This window comes from Camelus dromedarius, chromosome 10 (genome assembly GCF_036321535.1).
Source record: "Camelus dromedarius isolate mCamDro1 chromosome 10, mCamDro1.pat, whole genome shotgun sequence".
NCBI lineage: Eukaryota > Metazoa > Chordata > Mammalia > Artiodactyla > Camelidae > Camelus > Camelus dromedarius.
Genome location: NC_087445.1, coordinates 59,075,120 through 59,099,267, shown reverse-complemented (window position 1 = coordinate 59,099,267; position 24,148 = coordinate 59,075,120). Strand labels below are relative to the sequence as shown.

The following is a 24,148-nucleotide window of genomic DNA, read 5'->3' as shown; positions in this document are numbered from 1 at the left end:
CCGCCCCGCCGCCCGCGCCCGGTCCCGCCGAGCGGCCGCGCCCCGAGGTGCTGCTGCGGACGCCGCAGGTGAGCGACCCTCTGCGGTCCCGGGTTGACTGACACCTGGCTCTGCGTTCTAAACCGAGAGGACACTGGCGGCTACACCTGTCCCCGGAGGTGTAGGGACCACCCCCCACCACACAGAGGCGCCCACCTCCTCATCGAAGCTTCTAGAAGGGGCAGGAGGGGCTGTGGGGCGGAGGCGGCGAAGTCGCGTTCCTCGTGCCTCAGAACTGTGACTGGGCGGCTGGCGCGAGGTGTGAGGTGAGCTGGAGAAGGAAGGGGCCAGGTGTGCAGGCCTCTAAGCCCTGCGCAGGTGCTGTCCTCAGGGAGATGAGGGACCACTGGTGGGATTTCCGTGGTACAGAAACGGGTTCATAACGTTATTGGCCTGTTACTGTTTGACGGGAACGCTACCGGCTGACTTGTAGGGTAAGCAAGGTAGGGAGATCCATATGGAAGAAAGTTAAATTCAGTCCCCTCGCTCCTATCTCGCCATTTAACTATAACCATTGTTTCTCTTGCGCTGCGATTTTTTTTTTTATTGTGTACATTAGTTTGTTTTTCAAGACTGGCATCATTACTCTATGTAAAATGTGTGTTTTTTGTTGTTGATGTTTTTCACTTCATGTATTTTGAGCATATCCTTATTATTCTTGTATGCCATTGTATTTTGAGAACCCACTTAACTTGATGCTAAAAGGTAATATACTGGCTTGTGTAACTGAAAAGCCCAGGGACTTTAAAGTAGTGGATTTAATGGCCCACATGGCTCATTCTCCTCTTGGCTCTGCTTTTTTCTGAGTGTTGGCCTTGTTTTCTTCAGTGGTAAATAGACTCCCTCTAGTGCTGTGAAGGAAGGTTCCATGCTTGCATTGTCCCAGCCTACCAAACCCAGGAGCAATAAAAACCTCTTTTCTAATTGTTCTGGCAAAAAGCCCCATAATGAATCTCATTGCCCTTGTTGAGTCATGTGCCGACCCCTGAACCAATCACTACTTGAAGGTGGGGTTGTGTGGTGTTGGAATGCTCAGATTAGTGCAGCTGGCCAAGAGCAGGATGAGGGGTGGTATACGGCCCAACTTCCCCATTTAGGACTGAGGCACCCCTTCCCCCACCTGCTGGGAGCAGCAGCAGCTGACGCCTCTCAGCTGAGTCCCTCTGGAAACTCCCCATAGCCAGAGCCACCCCTCCCGGTGTCAGCTGTCACCCAGTGATTGATGTGGGTTGTATAGGATCCGAACTCCCAACCCCCTTGCCTCAAGTTGGCACAATGGCTGAAGAATGATCCCAGCTCCCTGCCCCCACCCCCACAGGGTCATCTGAGGCCTTTAGAGCAACCACTTCACATTTTAGCTCTTCCCTCTGCCTAATCTCCAGTTTCTGGATTCCCCGACAAGTGCTGATTTTCACACTCCCCAACAAACTTTCTGCACAAAAATCTCCATCTCAGAATCTGTTTCTCTGGGGAACCCAAACTAAGACACTCACCCAAACCATGTGGATTGAAAGAGAAAGACAGGTTCCCCAAAGGAAAACCAGGATGCTGGTACTAGAAAGGAGCCAGGAACAGTAAAAAAAAAAAAAATATTCTCTACGTCTCTTATTTTTAATGGCTGCATGGTATTCCATCGTACAACTGGATCATAGTTTATTTACCTACTGCCCTATTATTTACCACCATGATGACTGCCTTAAACTAACAGCTTTGTGCCATGTCTGTTTTATCTTTAGGATGTACTCCTAAAAGTGGAATTGATGGAACAACGAATATAAACTTTCCCAAACTTTTCCCTACTTTTGTCCTCCAGAAGGTGATAGCAATTGCTCTTCCCACCAGAAGGCTGCCTTTTTCTCTGCACCCGCACAATTCTACATTGTGGCTCTTTATCTCTACCAATCTCTTCGATGAAAAATGGTGTCTTAGGTCTTTTAAAAGTCTTAACTGTTGAGCCTGGACATTTCTTCTATTAACTTTGTGAGCTATGTGTTCAGTCTTTGGGTTGTTAAAGAGTTTTTCTTATCTCGTAATAAGAGCAGATTTGCAAATTTTAAAGTCCTCTCTAGTGGCAAGTTCCCTCACCCCAAAGAACTTAATATATATTGTAATCAAAAAATGGAAGTATATGTTGGAAACATTACAAAATTGGCGACAGAATAGAATAGTTGAATGTCAAAAAGATGTGGCAAAGGACTCTGGGCAAAGATATAGAATGGAAGGATTAGGAAAAGTTCATCGTAGATGGTGAGACCTAAACTTTGGAAATATGTGTCTGCAGATGGCAGAGAGGAAGGGGAAGGCATTCCAGCACAGAGAACACATGGAATGAATTAATGAATAAAGAAGGTTCCAGTGAGTAACAGAAGATACAAAGCTGTTAGGACGACAAGTCACAGAAAACCTCAAAAGGAACAGAGCAGTTTGTGGCAAACAGTGCGGTAACCACATGGTAAGACGTTTTAGGAATGTTAGTTTGGGATGAGGATACAAAAGGAACTGAAGTTGGGGAGACAAGATGACTTTAATAATAGTTTTGTCCTTTTGGTGGAGAGGGTGGCTGGAATGAGGCCCTGGTTAGGACTGTGAAGGGGGAGCTGGAGAACAAATTCGAAAGACTAAGTCAGTCAGGACTTCACTGTGGTTGTGAAATGCAGAGGAAGGGGGCAAAGTCTTCTGAGGCAGAGCATAGGCCAGATCTGCTTCCTGTCACAGAAATTAGGAAACAGGACTGGGTTAGAAGGGAGGAGTGAAGAATGAGTTTGGCTTAGGAGGCTAACTAACTGCCTCGTGCCTCTAGGCTGCTGAAAATGTTTAGTGGCGGACGGCGATGCGGGAGACATCTGCACAGCGCGATGACAGCTGAAGAAAGGAGATTATCTCTAGTTAGAAAAGGCTGCCGTGGGGGTGACCACAGCGAGGGAACACTCAGTAATTCTTGTGTGTCAGCCATGAGGTAGCAGAAAAGGTCTAGGGGTGCGCCCCCCCCTCCCTCCTTCCTGCCCGTTCACACTCACCACCCTGCCCACTTCTGTATGATTGACTGTGCTGTTCTTGGAGAGGTGTGGTCTGGCTTTGAAAGAAACAGCCGGGTCTGGGCTTCCAGCCTCCCGCAGCGAGCCATGAACAAGCAGCCTGGGTGCTGCTTGTGACTGAGGAGGGCAGACCATCTGTGCTTCGCTTTATGCTTTACCAGAATGCCTTCTCACCCTTGATCTTTGCATCAGGAACTTCAGAGTGGGAAGAGACCTGCAGATTTTAGAGAAGAGGGAACCAAGACCCACACAGGAAGTGACTTGCCTGGTATATCACATGCAGTGGGAGTCAGGGAGAGAGCTTCCATTTTAGCTTGAAGTCACTGCTCCGCGGGAGGACGAGGGCCTGTCCCCGCAGATACAATTTTCAGAGCTCTGAAAGCTGAGACGTGGGGACACAGTATCCTTTCTTCCTCACCCCAGCTAAAATGCACAGACCACTAGTGTATTATTTTAAAGAATTTGTTACACATTTTTTTCTTGGTTAAGACAAAATCTTATATATTTCAACTATTTCTAAGAATCTCAGTACTTTTTAGAAATGTCAGTGTCCTTGTAAAGACAAACATTTCATTTGTTTCCCTGTTACAATCTATAATTCTTCACTCCTGATGTGTATTCCGTCACCTTTTTACCAACAGTGGGTTATTTTCCCAGAAACGGGGCTTTAAATCACTCTTCCCCATAAAGGTAATGCCATAATGGGAAGGTGCTGCCTTTGCTTTTCTAAGGAAGAAACAGGAAAAGACATTCACAACTATATTTAATGTAATGCAGAAGAATGTACCAAAATCGTTTCACTTGCTTACACCCATTGCATTATTGTTGGAACTTAGAATAATGGATCAGGAGTGAAAGGTTCACCAGCAGGTTGGTAGATTCCATTCTCTGGAGAGAGTTTTACAGGCTTCTTGAGAGTTTGGGAGGCAGTGCACCTCAGGGATACTTGATCTCCTTTTGAGCAACCGTTCCAGGCATGCCTCTGCATCTCACTGAAAGTGTCCCTTCAGTAAATGTAGGCCTTGAACTCGTGAGTAGCAGATTACTCTTTCTGAAAGTTCGTTCTTCCCTGAGCTGTCATCTCCGATGCTTCACCTTGTACCCCAGGGGCGACAAGAGGCAGCCAGCTGCTTTTAAAACACACGATTCCAGCCCCAAGGAGCATCACGTTTTCAGTCTAGCACAGTACTCTGCACAAGGTGAGGGGTTTAAATACCTACTAAAAGAATAAAGAAACAACAGGTTTGTAATCATTACTAAACACTCTATTACCATGGATTTTTACCGAGACTCCTTCCCGTTCCTCTGAAGGCAAGAGAACTCATTTTTTGAGTATTTAATATATGCCAGGCATCTCACCCCATCTTGTTTAATTCTCCATAATAACCCTGTGATGTAGTTAGTATCCCCACAATTAGAGATGAAAAAATGGGGTTCAGAGGCTAACTTGCCCGGAGTCAAGCTATTAGTCAGTTACAGGGCCAGGAACCAAACCTTGGTCTATCTGGCTGAGCCGTTCCACCCTTGAGGTTATAAAAGGAGACACTGTCAAATGGGAGGAAGTTTCTCCATCCCCTGATGAAACTGGGGAGAAGCAGTCTGTAGGAAATCCCAAATGTCACTGACCTAAGACCATGTGATCCACTCCATACACAACTGTCTGAATCCTTTAAGAAGCTGATTAAAGTTTATGACAAATTATGAGCCTTTTTACTGAAATATTCATAACATTTCTCAATCGCAGGCAGCCTAACCTGCCTAAATCTGTGTACATCTGCAGGCTTATAGATTTTTAAGTCCTGAGTCTCTAAATAGATCCCCTCATTTCACAGATGAGGAAACCAGAAAGGTTCAATTTGTTTAGCAAATTTTATTTAGTTATTGGTTTCTAGATTTAGCCTTAACCCATATTTAAATGTGAAGAGTACCACGTTTTGTAAATAAAATGAATTATAATTCATATGTATACAACTATTTTGTATCAATACCAACATTTACCTGCCTCAAGTGCACAATTATAACTCAACAGAGACCATGTCTGATTTAAAGTCTTTAAGTAGCTGGATCTGTTTATACTAGTGTCTAATAAAAGCCATTTCTCTTCAGCTTCCACAGAACTTTCAGCTTGGTGCTAGCACACTGGTTCAAAACACCTGCTGAAAGTTAGCTGAGAAGTTGCCTTCCACTCAAGCAAAATATTTCCAAGGTGTGGGTGTTAAAAGTTTACTGACTTTTCAGTCCCTCCCCCTCCAAAAAAGAATCTCAAAGGAAATGAACTATGATTTTCTAAACATAAACTCAGTAGTACTGAAATAGTTGTTAATTCTGTAAACTCAACCATTTTTTCACGTAACGTTTAAAATTCTAGGCATGGCCCACGCTGACAGATGTGCTATGAAACTACAACCTGCGATTTGTAGCACTTGGAGAATTCATAAGGAAATAAGACCAGTGAGGGAAGAGTCAGTAGTGGAATCTGCAATGAGGATATCTGACATGAATATTGTCCTAAGAGTAATTTTAGCACTGACCTCACTCATATGAAGTGATAATAAATAGAAAGCAATGAGCAGCTATGCTCTATAAACCCCCGAATACCACGCTTAAAAAGGAAATGGTGATAGTCCTAAAATGAAGCACAAGAAAAATGTTCTAACTAGTGGGGTTCTGGGACCCTCTACCCAGGATTCTTCTCCAGATGTTTCTAACATGGAGCTTTTGGTTTTTTGTGGGGGATGGGCAGCGCAAGGAGACAGTAAAAATACCCAGAATACTTGAATGACACTGTGATGACTAACTGCCCTCCCTTTGCTCCAGGATTCTGAAGCATAAGCCACTTTGTTGAAGGAAGGGAAGAGTCACTGTCCTTCCATTAAGGAGAGTCCACTCATCTCACCCATGCCATGACCACGATTCCAAGAGCCCGACCAAACTTTTACCAAGTCAGCAGGCTGCCAGGAGCAATTCCAGAAATGAGAGTTCTATATAAAGACAGAAGGAAATACAGCACTCTAGCATACATGCAAAATAATATCCAAAGATACAGTGTTTTTATCACCCAAACTTTATGAATGCTAACATATCCAGTCCTCTTATTTTTCCTTATCACTAGGTTAGAAATACAGTTAATCATAAATCTATTTGAAATTTTAAGAGGGGCAAGGGTCTACATTTCTTTCTGGTCATCATAACAAATGGTACGTACGTCTGTTCTTAGATGGTACATACTGCTGTGTGTTAAATGTGTGATAACGCACTCACTGAGACAGGGACTGCTGACTGTAGCGACCACAGCACCTAGCAAAGGCATTTATCTCTGGTTAAGAGTTGGGCGTTTGAGGCTTAAAACATAGCTCCCTATAATTTAGCTCTGTAACTTCTGCACCCTCCAAAAAAAGGATGGATGCATAAAACACTTTCATCTAAAGTTTACAAAAATATAAATGTTATATCATTTCACAATTCTAGAGCTGCAAAAGGGCCTGAGTGATAATCTGGTCAAACTCCTCTAATTGTCTAATGAAGTAACTGAGGCCATCACTCACAGATCAAATAACCCGCCTCGGGTCTGTTGCTATGTTAGCAAGGATGGTACTCTTCCCTCCAGCCTCTCTGTATGCATCACATTTTTGGTCTGACTCTTGAAAGAACTAGTTTGCTCTGAGTAGAAACAGACTACATATCTATTACGTTATACTAATCTCTTAAAATTATATAATTCAAAAGCAATAGGTTAATCTTTGACTTTAAATGTCATACCAACAAGCTTGTGATACATTGCAACCATTTTATTAATATGATGGACTGGGATAAATCTTTTAACAGGAGTATTGATTCACTACCATGAATGTGTTCCAATACTTTGCAGCGGTATTGTACTCGATTCGGTCAGATGAGGTGTGCATTACTTTCCCTTCCACGTGTATAAAACATTTATATTTCATTGTTGGACAGAACAGCACACAGCCACGCACCTCCTTCTGGTTTAAATGCGTGTAAATGGGCTCACATACAATGGATTTTTCACCACTCAAGGACTTCATAATATATGAACCTCTCTGCTCTGTCATATTTTAATTGAAGGGAGGTTAAAAAGCAGTATTGTGGTACAAAAGACCTTTTTCGCAAGGTCCCTTCTGGAGAGAGGTTTGCGAATACAGTTATAGTCCTATAATGACTGCAATCAAGATCATCCTACAAGGATATGAAGGTAGATTCACTCTCCTGGAGAGTTGCTGATCTTATTAAGAATATTATGACTGGGGGGAGATATTAGAAAGACAGTCTGGCAGAAGACTCTCCTAGAGAGATATTTGGAACATATTTCAATCCTATAATGACCGTCATAAAGGTGACATGATACTTGAATCGTTTTGCTGAAGAAATTTGTGTCTAGAAAGACACTCTCACTAATGTAATTAAATGCTGTTACAATTTTTTATGTTTTGTGAAAGCATTAGAGGCCATGAAAGCAGAAAAATGTAGCACTGTAACAAAGAATAAGGAAACACTTTTGAAGAATAAACACTTAACACGTAAAAATTTTAAATGGTATCTAATAAATTTGCATGTCAAATTTTTTAGCTAAACATATAAAATTTTTAAATGGCAACTAATAAATCTCCATGTCAAATCTTTTAACAAAATCCACAAATTGATTATAAAAATCGAACAATCATAAATGTCTTAGGTATAAAGGTTTAAGGGAAGGTTTACATTTCTACATTATTCTGTTTAATCAGATATTTGAGGAATTTTAGTTACTGCTAAAGAGCAGCCGATACATTGCTAGAATAATTCAGTTATGAAAATAACGTCACAATTGAGGTTTGGCACAGTAGCGTTCCAGCAGTCTTCAGTCATCCACAAATGTCAGCCGTCCAGGCCCTTCGTTCTTCATCCACCTCCTGTATCTCTTCCATCTAGGGTCATTTGCCAGTTTTTTCTTTAGTTCTTCTTCTTGTTCTTGTTTGTAGACCTATAAATATAAATAACACAAACTGACTTTACAATCCAGAGAGAAACATTTGTCATTAGCTTTACGGCACGTCTACATTTTTCAAACGTAACTTTAGGTAAAAGTTTCCAACGAATGTATTGGTTTGTCTCCTGAAGACCATGCACCTAAAAACACTAAGAAATTAAGCACTTCAACATTCAGTGTTAAACAAAAAAGAACAACTTGTACAAGGACTAGTAATTTTTTCACTGATTTCTGTCACCCAGAAAACATTCGCCTCCCTCTTGAAATCATATATAAGCTGAGTTTAAAGTGTTTAAACATTTCCTCTTAGAACAAATTGCCCAGTACTAAAGAATCAACACTTTATTTTTTTAACATGATACTCTAAATTTAACTGATGCCTTTCAGTCTTTGTTGATCCTAACCAAAGAACAAAGTGACCTTATAGATACATTTATCTCCAAACTGAACTTACAACTACTTTTATCTTCAAAGATAATTATTGGTTTTTCAAAATATTTTTAAAGTTACCAAAGATGATTAAATAAACCACAAAGGTTAAGAACAAAGAACATCTTTCATTTCTGTAACCATTAGGGGATGTCAGCTGAAGCTAAATGGACAAGCTTTTCATAACCAATTTGATAGCTGCATGAAATTTTAGAAAGAAATTATTTCACTTCCAAATTTGAGGAAGTAATAACTAAGATGACCTCACGTAATAACATGGTATCAGCCCAGGATAGCGCTCTATGACAGACACAGTTTACTGTAGAGCGGGCCGCTTAAACTACTTAAAAGTGAAAACTTCTCAAGTAATTTAGGAGCTACCACGTTACAGTCCACTTTTATGTCTTTATAAGCAGGCTGAATATAGCTACTTGCCAAACCATCCTGGCAATTCATAGTAAGTTAAGTTACTTAAGTTCAGATTAAACTTTACTTTCAGTAAAATCTATTTCGGACACCACTTATAAAGAGAAATGTCTATGAAATTGAAAATAAGATACATGTATCTCTCAGAATTCTTAAGAACCACAGAATTTAAAAAACAAAACATGACTGGCAGAAAATTGTGAGAAGACCAAAGTTTGGATGCTGCAATTAACATAAAAGTTATGACACCCCTGCAAACATACGTATCATCTCACTGCAGCTTAGCACAACAAATTAGACCATTCTTAAAATTTTTAGCATTAATACAGTATTTGAAGTTCATTTTTTAAAAGACAAACTACAGGTTAAAAACCACTGTTCCACTATAAGTAAAGTCATACTCTCAATAAAAATAAGATGTTTATTACTTGAGCACACTTCTCTGACCCCTTGTCACACACCTGGCTTTAACCTGGCAGGGAAGATGCCAGTAAAACCCCAGCAGAGTTGTGACGGCTACTACTCACCTCATAGTTCTCCTTTATCCAAAGCTCCCGTTTAAGAAAAGTTTCTTTCTGATGATCTTCTAGACTATCAAACTGAGACTTTGACATCTTCATAGACTTACGGATGATATACAGTCTTTCTTCTTCCCCGTATTCTTTGCCTTTGATGTTAAAATTATAGACCCACCGGCAATACCAGACTATGTATGAGCACAGGTGGAAAGGAGCTAAGAGAATTTGGAAGAGGAGAAGGTCACATATCTGGGGCTTCTGGTAGCCTCCCTTTATGTCGATTTTACTCTTTATGATGTTCTTTATGATGCTCTCCTCCTCGTCACGAATCTCCTCTTTGGACTTCTTGTTTCTGCCTTTCTCTTTGGCTTTTCTGAGCAGTCCCTGCTGCTTGGCGATCTCCATGGCCTGGATGCGGTACTTGGGCACCGTGGCCAGGTAGCTGATTGCCTTGTCATAGCTATTCCACCAGCTGAAAAACTGGAATATTTAACAAAGAAAAACGGGTCGTTTTTATCACCAAAATTCATCTTGGTGAACACAATCCTGCCCCCACCCCAAACCCATTCTGATGAAAAACAAGGGCCTCAGAAATCTTACTCTGTAAGTTAAAGATACAGTTGAATGATGCCCACATGGACATAAGAGCTCCAGGACGGGCAGGTCGGGTAAGCCCTGAGCTGAGCCAGAAAGCCACTGACTCAGACCGGAGACGCCCGGGATCCAAGGAGGGATCGGTGGGATCACACCACACCTGCTGATTTCACCTCTTTACCATTTGGCTCTTTCTGAGATCACAATTAAGAAGTTTCTTCTTTTTTTTAAAGATTGCAATCTACTTACTGGAAGAAGAGTTTAATGGCAAAACTAGCTGGTCAGGAATTTCTTTTTTAAAAAAATCACAGGATATAGACTAAGACAACTAAATTCATCTCTTTCCTAAACCATCTACACATACCATAGTAATGCTCATCATATTCTGAACTGAAAGATTCAAATATGGTTGAACTCTTTACTTATCTGGACAGGAAAACATTAACTTGCTTCATAAATATATTCAGCCACAAAGGGTTTTATTGTGAGAAAAAGTCCTGCTCCTCAGAGTATCGCCACATATTTCAGCTGCTGTTGTACAGAATAAATACAGCAGCAAAACCACTAATAACCTGAAATGCTGCGCTAGCAAAATCCATTAGGAACAGCAAGAAAAAAACTGACTAGGTTATTACATTATCCAAAACAGAAAAGTAAAATGCCCTTCCTCTCCCTGTTGAAAAGTAGTACTACAAAAGCTGATACATTTAATATGTACAGCCTCGGAGGAGGGTGTAGCTCAGTGGCAGAGTGAGTGCTTAGCATACATGAGGTCCCAGGTTCAATCCCCAGTACCTCCATTAAAAAAAAAATAAGTAAATTAAAAAAAAAAAACCCTAATCTCCCCCCCCCTTTTTTTTTTAAATAAAACATATAGCCTTAGTTTTCAATAGGAATTCTTTTGTCATATAAACAGAATTTCATTTCTGGGAATTAAACTGGAGAAGTAATTTTCAAACTAGCAAATTGCTTCATTCTGGCCACTTTTTTTTTTTTTTTTAAACTCTAGAGGAGGATATGATGCGTGTGACTAGGTTAGGAATAACAGTGGGGAAAACCCATTTCAGGCTGAACTTATATTTTTGTGATATTTTAAGACAATATAAAAAGTTACCATAGCACTTTTCATCCATTTCAGTGGTTTTCAGCCTGAGCAGGGGTGCGATGAGCTACAGGGAAGTGCGTGAGACATTCTGTTTGTTACGAAGGCAAGTGCTACGCTCCTGGCAGTTGGTGGCTGGGTGCCACGACTTGTCAGGCTCTGTTAAGGAGTCTGGATTTTTCCCCAAGTGTAATGGGAAATCACTGAAAAGCCCTACTAAAGTACAGCTGATCCTTGAACAATGCGGAGGCGCCCACCCTCCGCCAAATCTGAGTGTAACTTACAGCTGGCCCTCCACATAGTGGTTCTTCCCTATCCTCAGATTCAGCCATCCTTGTATTTTGTGTTAACTACTGCACAGTCCCACATTTGCTGAAAAGAACCCGCGTGTAAGCAGATCCGTGCAGTTCAAACCCACATTGTTCAAGGGTCGCCTGTAAATGATACGCTCTAGGTGACATTCACTCTGGCTGTTACATGGAGAATACCCCAGACGGGGCAATGAAAAAAAGATCGGGGGTGTTTGGTTTTGGTCCTAATGACATCCGTGATCAATTTCTTAGATTTCCTGCCGACAAAGGTTCCAATGCTATCAATTGGCTAAATAAATGAATATTTTTCTAATGTAAAAAATTAATCTCAACTGGCAGCAAAATTCTACAAAAAGGCACTTCTAGTTCAGGTTTAGTGACCAGCAGTAAGCAGTGTGCTCTCCGGCACATGCACGTAGATAACGTCCATCAGTACACACCTGGAACACTGAAATGGCGCACACACTGACCAAAATCACAACCCTGACGTCCACTTTGGGGGCCAGGCGCCGGCTGTAGTAGTGGTAGTAATGGCTGTAGTACTCCTCCGGGTGGTCCAGCATGTAGTCATAATCTTTTCGAGTTTCTTCATCCTGTAAAATGACAAAATACCCCATTTCATAGGACAGTTCATAAAATGGCCATAAACAGTTAATAATCTGTTAAGTCATATCTAGAATTTTAGAATTATGTAATCAATCTGAGTAAAGGAACTGGAATCGAAGAATTTCCCATAACTCCTCAAAGGCACACATAAATTTGTTTCCAGAACTTTAATGTTAGATGTAAAGCATAATGAAAAAATGTCCTCGAATTCTTAAGTATTATTGGTCCTCCCGGAAAAATAAAAAACACTTTAACAGAAATGAACCATGCCTTTTTAGCCAGTGCTGGGGTGCTAATGAGGATGTTATCTTGTTCTCGTAACTTAAGAGCGTGTTGACGCCTACTCTCAATGACTGTTTATAGAACAAAATGTTTATCTCTGTTCATTTCCCAACCTTGTATAGAAAGTTTATTTTTGAAAGCAACGATTAAGACGACAAAAAGTAGACAAAACCAATCTGTGCCCTCAAAACTGAATTATGCTCATCTCAAGGCAACACTGAGACACCAAGGTAGTCTAATCGTCAAAGTCTAGCTTTGTGACATCAGGCAAAGTGTTTAGCCTCTCTGAGCCTCACTCTTCTTCACTTGTAAAACAGAGATATTAATAGCTGCCCTACTAATTTTACAGGGTTGTTTTGAATATCAAATGACATTATACAAAAACATGTTAAAAATATGCAGTGCTTTACTATTATAACACGCCGTCACACCCCAGTTCATAAATAAGGTAATATATAGGTCTTTCTTAATCATGCAAACATGTTGAAAAAATTATAGCATTTTGAAATGTTGCTCAAATGTTCACAAATAAAACATTTCTTAAAACCTCCTCTAATTTTATTCAGACTCTAACAGGTATAAATACCAGTCTTTTATTGAGCTACATAGGTTGAAAAGCTATTAAACTAGGTTATGATTTTCTCTCTTTTTTTTTTTCAACTTGTCTTGTTTCCAAAAACTGTTGAAGTCTAAAACCATAACAAATTCTTTACTTTCTATAAGTGAGTACAACAGAAACCATCATGAAAACAAAAATCTTTTTTTAACCTAGAGGATTTCTTTCTAGGATGAATTAATTGTCCACTGTTCATAAAGATGCAGATTATTAGCTAAACCCTTTCAAGATCTCCACTTAGTGCTTTGCTGCCTGGGGTCTCTGGGGTCAGTGCATGGTCTCCTGACTCTTCCAATAAGCAGTTTCTTAGATTTAAAGTGAAAAGTTTGCTAATTGACAAAACCCTCCCAGTCCATTAAAATCATGTATTTTCTATTATGAATTCTGAACTTGAATGAGCACATTCTCTGTGACAGTTCTTACATTCAATACATTCAGAATAGTTTTTACCTCCGACTAGAATTTGAAACTAGAGGCAGTGGTATCTAGTCTAATTAGATGTAAATACATTTAAAGTATATTCCATGCACTTTATGGAGAGCCAGTATGAGAATCATCTGTTATATAAGCTGAGCTCAGGTTGACATTATTTTCAGATTCACTTGTATGTTCTCTTCTATCAGAAAAGATTTTCTTACGGCAACTGCCACACGCCTCAGCTGTCAGTCCACCATCCCTCCTATAAGCCATCATATTCTCAGATGCTAACCCGAAGGTAAAACCTTGTAGGTATACAGCTAGCCCTGAAGACTAAAGCCAGTAACATCCCTTGATGTATCTCATTTTGAGTACTTCAAGACATCCTTTGAGTATTTTTCTATTCTCCGTCCACTTTTTGCTTTCCAGGCTAACTTTATAGGTATGCTCTGCTTCTGGCCTGAAACTGTTGCCTTTTAAACTCAGCCTCCCAATCTTCGCAGAGGCTTTTTGAAATGTATTCCTTCAAACATGATTCCTCTCCTTGCTCCAACTAGATTACACATAACTTTGAAACTAACTGCCACCGAGATCAGATTCCTGCCGTCCCGCAGCCTGAGCATGTCTGCGGAGCCCTCCGGCCAGCCTGACTGACTGCGCTCCTCTGGGGGGAGTGCACGGCAGGCTCTGTGAGCGGCTCTGAAACTGCTCTGTCAGTGACCGGGGGATATTCCCTCCTCTTAGTGAAGGTCACAGCCCATGGAATGAAGATGTCCCTCTTCCAGCACTTCACCCAGAGCCTCCCCCAAGGTCACCGTCTTCTCACTGGTCCCTAATTTGTGACATCATCAAGTACAGAGCCCCCTAACAGGATGGCCAACGAATGCTCCAGCACCAGCAGCTCCAAAACACGTCCCTTCTGTCTGGCCTCTCTGCTGCAGCCAGAGCCTGTGGGTCCACTCGGGGCCCCTGTGATGAGTCTTCAGACTCCCTCACTCCTGTCAACAGTTTCAGAGTCAAGGGTGACTTCTCTTAGCGTGGTTTTCTTTTCTTGGGGCACCATGATTTCATGACCCTGTTTTGGTCATGATTAGAGACAAAGTCAGCCACTTCCCTGTAGCATTTATTCAGCCAAAGTTGTCCTTCATTAATGGGTTTACAGCTTTCTCTCTAGAATGAAGAAAATGGATTTTTGGCTGAGGCATGAAATACACTTTACAAGGTGTTCAAGGCTGGCACGAATTGAAGACTTAGGAATTCTCAACAGTCTAGATCAATTTCCTACCCTTTAGTAACCTACCAGGTTTCAAATCAACCTAATAAGAAGAAAGGATACCAGGAATGTTAGCGAAAGAGAAAAAGACAGAGGCAGGGACCCAGTCAGAGAGCTGCAGGCACGTTCTTATTTTACCACATATATTTATTTTCTCTCCTACCCGTTTTGGGGAAGTAGCCTCACAGGCGTTTTGTTTGTTATCTCCAGGGCTTCCCCGGGCATGCACCAAGGCCCCCGCGACCGGCCCCAACTTACCTACTTCGCAACATCTTATCACTCTCCCTCATTGTGCCCACAGCAGACATTCAGATAGCAATTTCTGGAATTTGATGTGTTCTTCCAGCACAGCATGCTCTTTTGTATCTATGCCTGAACATATGATTCTCTTTAACTCATGTGCCCAACCCTTTCTTCCAACCTCATGAGCTCCTATTAATCCTTTAGGACGTAAACATTAGTAGACAGAGTTAGACCACTCTTATTACACTTATGACCTATTTATTATAGCACTTATCACATTGTAATCATCAGTTTTTTCTTCTCCTTGAAAGAGAACTTCTGGAAGGCAGGTAGGGAGATTCATTCATCTCTGTATATCCAAGGCCTAGCACAGTGCCTGGCATTCAATGAATGTCATTTCAGAACTGAGCGAAAGTTTGTGAAGGCTCTCCCTCACTGTGAACACCTCTCCAGCCACACAGATCTCCATCTCACCAGGAAGGCAGGATGCGTGATTATGTCACAAAAACTTCAGCCTGGTAGAAGCGATGACTGCTTGATTTCACAGCTCATGAAAATATGCTCATGTGGCTAAAATAGCTTAAACCTTAAAACAGTGTAATATCTTACCTTTCAATAAGGTAGGACTTTTTCTTTCAGCAATTTTGTGGATCTTAAGGTCCCAGGGTCAGGAGATTCCAACTTCTTTCCAAAACCAAAACCTTTATACTTGTTTCTTCCTCCTCTCTGTCCTGAGCCTTGACAAGCAGGGCAATTAGCTCCTTGTTTCTAATCTCTACAGGAAAAAATGGTGCTTCTGCTGGTGTCCACTCCACTCCCAATCCTCTTGGGCATATGCAGGAGGACTGGAACATAACCACCAATATCTAGAGCAAAAGTGAACAAGAGGAAACCCACAAGCAAAGAGAGCACTGGATCCTTCCTTCTCTTATGCAAATGATCCTCCCCCCCTCCCCAGAGGTAAAAATATATTATGTTCTCGCCCTTGAAAGAAATAATGAATTGTTTGAGCTCAATAAACATGAATTGCAATAATCTGATATTGCAGCCAGTTTTCACATTAAAAATTTCCTATTACACTAATAATAGAAACCATTTAGGATGGTAATGGCCAAGAATCAATAAAATATGGAAAAGTGGTAATAGTTTGTTCACTCTTAAAAATATATATATTAATCCTATTTTTAAGAGAAATACACAACACACAAATGATCTTTTAAAAAAATAACATCGGTTCCCCTGAATTTTTTCCCAGGCCATCACATCCTACTAAAGAAAAAGAAAGTTAACTGCTCTGAGTTTCACTTCTTTTCCTGTTCCCTGCCCACCAGCCACTTGTGCAACTGTCTTCTCATATGTCCTCTCTTCTCAGCCTGCATGTGGTCACAACTTCCATGACTGGCAGTATCACTTATATACTATGTACAGTGACACTCAGATCTGTTTTTCCTGTATCCAATTTTCAGACATCTCTTGAACATTTTTTAAACGTAACATAAATATCTCATTCAACATACTCAAGACCCAAATCTGTTTCTGTGTTTCAGTTAACAGTATCACCATCCACCTGGTTACCTGAGTTTCTAAAACCCTCAGTTCTTTTCGGTTCAGCAAATAGCTATGCAGGGCATTAAGCCATGTGCTGAACACAGAGGAGGATAAAAAGACAAATAAAATAAGGTGCTGGCCTCAAGAACTCTCCCATCTGGAAGGAGAATCTAGCAAGCATGAAAAACACACTTTGACATGCTAAGGACTGACTCACTGCCTGGGACCACTGGTAATGGGATTCACAGAAGACATGAAATGAGGGCTGGAGCTGGAAGAGCCAGTAAGGTGCGGTAACATTTGTTGCAGGTGAGGAAAACTGCACGTGTTAAGGTACAGAAGCATCAGTGAACAGAATGGATTCAGGGAAACTGAGGCACTGGGGAAGTTCAGGAAGACAGGAGTAGTAAATGTGGCCCCAGGAAGATAGGTCTGGACAAGAACCGTGGGGACCTTATTTGCTATGCTAAGTGTCAGGGTGTCACTGCCTCTGCTACTCAACAATAAAATGTTTTAAAGTATGAGAATAATAGCACTGAGTAGAAGGGCCTATTTCTGAACGATAACTCTGACAGTGTTGTGAAGAACGGAGAGAGGGAAAACAGACTGAGAGGATTCGTAAGTGGGTCTTACTGAAGGGGTACAAGAATCAACCATGCTGAGCGTGGCGGTGGTGCTTCTAACTATAGTTACTCTGTGGACCATGTTATTCTAAGAATAAAGAAAGAGGACAGCACATTTGGAAAAGATGCAGAGGAAAACTGTGGAAGATTTTGAAAAGGCGAGAAAAAAAAAATCACCGGGTATCTTTTCAATGCCTGGAGCCCCAGGGATTAGCTATTCCTGTAGGAAGGAGTGCGCCTTTTTGTCTCTGAAAAGTCTAATTTAACTTTGTAAAGAAGTAACTTGTGGGAAACTGGAAGTGATGCAAATAATTCTTGTTCACAGAAAGACAAATTGTGTCCAGTGGGATGAAGGCAACTGATAACTGCCTTGTCACACTGACTGGTCCTACAGGCACTTCAGCACTCCTTGTCTTGACTGTTAAGTATGTTAACACTTTTTCTCTTTTGCACCAGTTTTAATATCTTACTGGTTCCCTCATTAATGAGTTAAATAAAATCTCTGACATATGGTCATTTTGTATTTGTATGAGAGTCATAATTATATCCCCTTTCAAAATTAATGCTTTAACAAAGATACTAAGATGGGTTTCATGTTTAATTTTGGGTACTTGTGCTGCAAATGAGAGACGACTGAAAAATATGAGCCTAGAGAATGCACAGATTTCAGGGTTGTCAAGGATGTAGTTGACTTTCATCAGGAAGAGCTTAAAATAAAAAATTAAAAGAAAAGAATACCCAAAGGACAGAATTCTAAGGAAAAGCAATGTTTAAGCTGTAGCCAGAGGAAAGGAAGACTATACAGACTGAAAGAAATGGCTGGGAAGCTAGGAGAAAGGGGAGAGAACTGCATCAAGGGAGAAGAGCTTAAAGAACTACATGGTCAGAATCAATGCCACAATTAATTCCAAAAGGAAGAGCGGCCCTCCGACCTGACGCTTAGAGCATCACTGTTCATCTCAGGAAGAACCGTTCCAGAACACGTGCCGGTGCACATGTCGCTCTACCACAGTTTAAATGAAAGGGGGATGAGGAAGTAAGGAGAGCCAGCAGTGAAGAAAGAAAAAGTGTGACTGTAGTTTTAAAAGAAGAAAAATTAAGGAATGAGAAATGAACCAAGAGATTCTCAGGTTACCGGAGAGGAATGATGAGATTCCAGAAGACTAAGGTGGCTATAAAATGAGTTCAGTCAAGAATACCTTCCTGCCTTCCCCAACCCATCCTCAATACTGTTTCCAGAACTTTCTGAAACAAACATCAGATTGTGTTATTTCTCCACTTTAAAACCTCTAGTAACTATTCAATACATGGAGTTCACATTCCTGAACACAGCTTAAAGGAGCGATCCTAACCTATGTTCCAGTCTCCTCAGACATTCTCCCTACCACGCACCTGACAGGCTTCTAACCTGGAAACAGTACATCCCCTACAGTCAATGAAAAATGCAGTAAGGGTCTTGGTGCCGTGAATATCTCAGAGTGTTCAGTCCATGCACGACAGATCTGCATCAGCAAAATTGAAGTGTCAAGTGCTCAGCTACTGGGTAGAATTATATCATCTCAGTAGTTTCTGTGCTACTCAGAGGCTCTGACGGGCTGTGAACGACAGCATGTGTCAGGTGGTCACAGCACGAGCATTGGCACAGCTGGTGTGTCATCAGCCTTGGCCTTAGGTAAGGAGTAACAGGTGACATTCAGGGATGAGAAAAAATAAGTGACACCCACGGGTTCACAGCAGAAACAGCGAATGCGGCACATAAGGTGCCACACCCTTCTTCTGGGCCCATGGGAGAACTGTTTACCATGTCATCCTTTCAACTGAACCCGGACAAGCCCCCCCCCCCCGAATTTACAAGCGTTTCACAGAGTCTTGACCAATCAGAGGTGGCATCTGAAATGAAAACTATCTGCCATCAAGCTTACTTAATTTGGCTGTTTATCAGCATTACAACTGCAACAGAAATTTACATCATTTCTATTAGCTTTATGAACACTCAAATTATTATGAATGAATAAATGACTAAAATCTGGATCGATGCTGGAAAAGGAAAACAGCAGTACCAGTAAGTGCAGTTCATTTTTTCCCCCCAAAACAAAGAGTCTCTGGGAAAAACATAATAAAAGGGGACCCTGCATCTCATTCCTGGAGCAAGCCTTGCACGCTCGTGGCTCCACGTTTTCTTGATCAAGTTTCTTCTCTACCCGAAATGCCCCTTCACAGCCAAACGTGGGGACGGTTCTAGATCCAGATCAAAGAGTGCATTCTTCTCCAGCCCCCCAGGAAGATACAATCGTGTCCTCTTGTGCTGCAGTGTAATCTACACGTTATTATATAACTTACATAAGCAGCAGCCGAACAATACGTATCTGTCTCCTTGTTACATTAAAGCTTAAAGGCAGGAACTGTGCCTTTTCCACTGTTACGGTCTCCTCCCCCGGCACCTTCGTCCGTACCAGTTAGAGAAAGCGTTGATTAAGAATATACAAAGGGAGAACAGTAACATTACAGGGCAGGCTGTTCAGAATCTCCTTTTTGCCAAATTATTCCTAAGGACGAAAGCCCTGCCACAGAAATCAGATTAATAAAAGAAACTGAAATGTTCTGTGACTTCCCTGCCAAGACAAGGCTGGAGCGGCGTATCGCTGCACATCCCTCAACTTCTCAGATAACCTGCACGCCAGTAGTACCGCCAAGACTTTTTCTTCTCTTGTGACCTTGCAAAATGCTGTCAGACTCTACTGTTTTTCCATTGTCTACCAATCACAGTTGGTCTAAATGCATCCTTTCCCTCATCTGCTTCTAATTCATCCAGTTCTTATCTATATTCAGAAATGATTAGTGGTCTCACTTAAAAACCCTCAGAACATAATTTCTCCCTAAAAATAGAAGTACGATTTTTTTTCTCATACAGAAGTTTTTCATTCATACCCATCCAATCTACTTCATCTGTACCACTCTTTAAAGCTACAATTAATTTGGAGTAAAATGCCAAAGCAGACTTCACCTAACAGTGTCAAAATGCCAGAAATCCACTTTCGATTTCCATCCACTCTGACTCTATCTCCAGACAGCAGTTTTCATTTCACAAGTATTCATTATCTATGTGCCAGACACTGTGCTAGGTGCCACCACGGATATACACACAAAAATGAGGAGCACCGTTTAGTGGAGAGGGGAGAAGGGCTACTCAGTGTTTGCAGCGCAGTGTGATAAGTGCTATATCCATGTAAAAAGATCCATTGTTGACACAGCGAGTGAGAGTCCGTTTACTTCACTTCCAAAGTCCACGAGCTTCCCTGAATCCCCAGTGATCAAATACACAAATACTACTTCCCTGTCTTAATTCATGTTATGAAACAAATATAAAGCAGTGTGTGAAATCATAATGGTTTCAAGTCCTGCTGAAATCTGGAATTTTAAGTTATTTGAGGACATGACCTAAGCATGATTTAGTAAAAGCATCTGGCCGTGCCTCTGCCTTCCATTGTTACCCATCCTTCTTTTTCTGGTTTTTCTCAGTCTCTCTATTCACAGGTAGAATCGTTGTGGCGATGAAATCAATGACCAAGTGTGATAGCACCTCCTTGTCTGACCAATTGCATTTAAATCATGTTAGCGTCATTTTTTTTTAGCAGCCATCACCTAAAAATAACCTCTCAAAGAGGCACTTATTTAACCAAGACAAACTCAGAGTCATAAAGCCACTATATCTTCCACAAATACAGTTCTCATTTTGGTGATTCAGAGATGCCTGGTTGTTAGAGAAGTTTCGATGGAATACCATTGGAAGATTATAATAAGGATATAATATAGCTTCTTGTACCATATATATTAAAAACATTAAGAGACTTGAATAGACCAAGAATAAGAGAAATCAAGGTTATCAAAAAGTTAGGAGGGGAGAAAAAAGGCTCCTGACTCCAGTGAATTTACAACTGTATTATTTCAGATTTCACCAAAGAAACAATTTCTGTTTGATAAACTATTCCAGAGACGGAATCTACCTGGACATCCTACAAAGCAAAAATAGAATCGACTTTTCCGTCCATACGCCAGCAATGACTGAACATGACTGTGAAGGAGGACAGTCTTCCCAGGTCCCTGCCCCTGCTCGACTCGCACAGGGTTCACCGTTACTCTTCACGGGGAAAGATATGGCGTGTAACAAAATAAGCAAACAGAAATGAAACGTGGTCCCAGGTCTGCAGTTGCTGCCTCTGTGAGATGCTATGTGGGAACTCCAGCCGGCTTCTGCATCTCGTCCTTTTCCAGAGCCACTGGAACTCATCAACTTCCCCACTATTCTGTCTGACCTACTCGTAGTAAGAGTCATATGGACAGCTTAACCCTCACAAGGCCTCTTTCCAGGCCGCGGATACAATCTAAGCAAAACAGTGGTTACAATCCTGTTGCCTCAAGGGGATGACCCCAGTGTATCAGATCTTTGCCTTAGACAGAAATGATACCTTCTGGCAACTTTCTCCCAATTCTCCACTATGGCAGAAATAAAATCAGACCACCCTGTTTGTTTCTTATAGCTTCTTCCACACACAGCAAGTCCAAGTCCTTTTCCTTATTCCAGGAGAGGGCATCTGCAATGAATTTTTTTTTTCAAGTTTCTGGAGGTGTTCCATATGGAATTGGAATCCATATCAATCACTATAAATTCAAAGTGGGACTTTTCATAGAGCCCAGCCAGGTCTGATTTTCGAGCATCTGAACTACTCCGATACCCCTCTTCTCTCACAGATGACTTCCATTCTCTTGAGCAGTACTAAGTGGGGCTGGGAAACTACACAACTCGGTCTTTCCTTCCTCCATCAGTGCAACTCCAATTCCAGCTTCCTGTCTGGAGGCATGTGCAGCTACCGCGAGTCTGTCCCAGTCAAGAGTAAGAGTGTTCCTTTCTCCAGACATACTAGTTTTTAACTGCCTCAAAGTTCTGTGTTCTTGAGTGGACAGCTTATTTTATCGAGCTTTTTATTAGCTGACAAATCAGTGCTAAACTTGCAGAAACCTTTAGAGGCAACCATTACAGATCCACCAGATCAGCCTCTGAATTTGTCTCTTCGAGAAACTGGCAAGAATAGAGTCCTGGGGTTCCCCCTGGAAAGACTTTCTGTACTGCCTCTATCTCCTGGCACTTGTTTTCAAAGTTCTTACTATCGTGCTCACCATTTTCATGCCAAATCTACCCATCTCCAACCCCAGCATAAGGCAACAGTCGCCAGTGTCTCTGCTGCTTCCCCGCCAGCCCACTGCTCCCTCATGTGCCACTGGGGCTTTGGAGCAGCAGGCCTTCTGGCGACTTGTCTGCACTACTGTCTTTCCTCACTGCAGAAAAACCCAGGTTGGAGCTTTAGATGCCGGGCTCCCTGGATGGAGAAGTTCTTTCCCATTTTTCTGAAGTCTTTCCTCAATTACTCTTTATCCTAAGTAACAGGCAACTAAGCTCTCTGGCCTCAGCACTTTCCCATTCCTCAGTTACTTGCCAATAAAAATTACAATCTCACCAATGCTGGTGAGAACTTAGTGAATTTTATAACTCCATTTTATCCAAACTGCTCTGGAAAGCAAGAATGAAGAGCCATTAACTCCCTGACTCAGTATTTTCAGCTCTGGAAATCTAACCTGGAAAAATAATCCATGGTTAAATTATAGTATGCCCAAAGTAGTCATTAAAAGCAGACATGGAAAACGCTATCTCAAAAAGAAAAAAAAATGCTAGGGAAAAACTCTACAACTGCAGCTGCTGTTCCATTAGCATGATGGGGCTCTTGAAGCAGGAGCACTTCCACCAAATACGATTTATACTTTGTGATTTCTTGTGGTTCCATTTTCTGCAGTAGTAGAAGAAAACAGGATCAGGCTAAATCTCCCCATCCCCACAGAACTCAATAAAACCTTTGTCAAATGACCGCACATATATTCACAAAGTATTTCCTACTAGCAATTCTCAGTCGTGAAACCCAAGTCATTAAGCACCTATTTGCAGGTCCTATATGGGGGGTTTCTCGTTTAGCATTTAATCCTCATAACAACCCTGGGAGCAGGTATCATGGCCTTAATTGTGCATGTGAAGACACAGGTACTCTGACATATTAAGTCACCATCCAAGGTCATACAGGGGTGTCAGAGCCAAGAGTCAAACATCCGGTGTTCTTAGTGTTTTGTTTTGTTTTTTAATATGCTTAAACCCAAGCTAAATGTCACAATTGACACCATCCCCATTCTGTCATGTCAAATTGGCGCGATCGCACTGTCACTGGAGACCAACCCTGCGTTCTATCACAGATTCTGCTAATGATAATCACCCTGCTTTCCAAGTGTGAGCTGCACGTTATTAAAACGCTTTCACTAAATCGTAAGAAGCCCAAACCTGTGCACAACAAAGACTGTCACAAAAAGGAAGGGGCTGGCTGTGCCCCCAAGATCGATGGGGTTCCCTCTCTGTAAGTGGCCCGAATGGGCTCTCCCACGGGCTACGTGGGAAAGTGCGAGCGTCCTAGGGGTGGTGGGGGCCGCACCCGGCGCGGGAGTCACGGGGAACCTCGCTTCTCGGGCCAGGGCCGGAGGAGCCGCGCCACGCGCTTCCCGGGAGGGTCCTCGCAGCCCATCCACGCCCCCAGGCCTCACCTTGAGAGTCTCGTAGGCGGTGGCCACGAGCAGGAAAGCCTCCTCGGCGCTCTGCGGCGTGCGTCCGGGGCCCTCGTCGCCGGGCTCGGGCCGGTAGCGGTCGGGGTGGTAGCGCCGGGCCAGCTGGCGGTAGGCCCGCGCGATCTCCGCCTTGCTCGCCGTGCGGCTCACGCCCAGCACCTCGTAGCAGTCCCGCGTGCCGCAGTAGAGCCCCTCCACCAGGGCCCCCGCGGGCCGCGCCAGCAGCAGCGCCAGCAGCAGGGGCGGCAGCAGCACCAACCAGCGCCGGCGGGCAGCCCCGGCTCCCCAGCGCGGGGCGAGCGGCGCCGCCATCCCGGCTCGGCCGCGGCTCCGCCACCCGAGCCGCGCTCCCGCACTCCCGCACACCGCGGCGCGCCCGGCTCGGCGGCCCCGCCCAGCTCCACATCAGCAGGCTGCGCCTCCGCGCAGGCGCATCGCGTGGGGC

At 42.5% G+C, this 24,148-nt stretch overlaps 1 protein-coding gene and 1 long non-coding RNA gene across 2 annotated transcripts; one reads left to right on the top strand and one right to left on the bottom strand.

Annotated features, from left to right (window-relative positions):
• Positions 1-22: 22 nt before the first annotated feature.
• Positions 23-17,265, top strand: LOC135322294 (uncharacterized). Its single transcript, XR_010382771.1, has 3 exons — positions 23-305; positions 2,321-2,491; positions 15,657-17,265. It is a non-coding gene; the product is annotated as an uncharacterized LOC135322294 (long non-coding RNA).
• DNAJC25 (DnaJ heat shock protein family (Hsp40) member C25) lies at positions 7,614-24,087 on the bottom strand. Its single transcript, XM_010988736.3, has 4 exons — positions 23,683-24,087; positions 11,879-12,031; positions 9,441-9,911; positions 7,614-8,052 (listed from the first exon to the last, which is right to left on the bottom strand). Exons 1-4 carry the CDS (start codon positions 24,013-24,015, stop codon positions 7,930-7,932), a joined length of 1,080 nt encoding a protein of 359 aa, XP_010987038.3. The 5' UTR covers positions 24,016-24,087; the 3' UTR covers positions 7,614-7,929.
• Between the last annotated feature and the right edge of the window lie 61 nt (positions 24,088-24,148).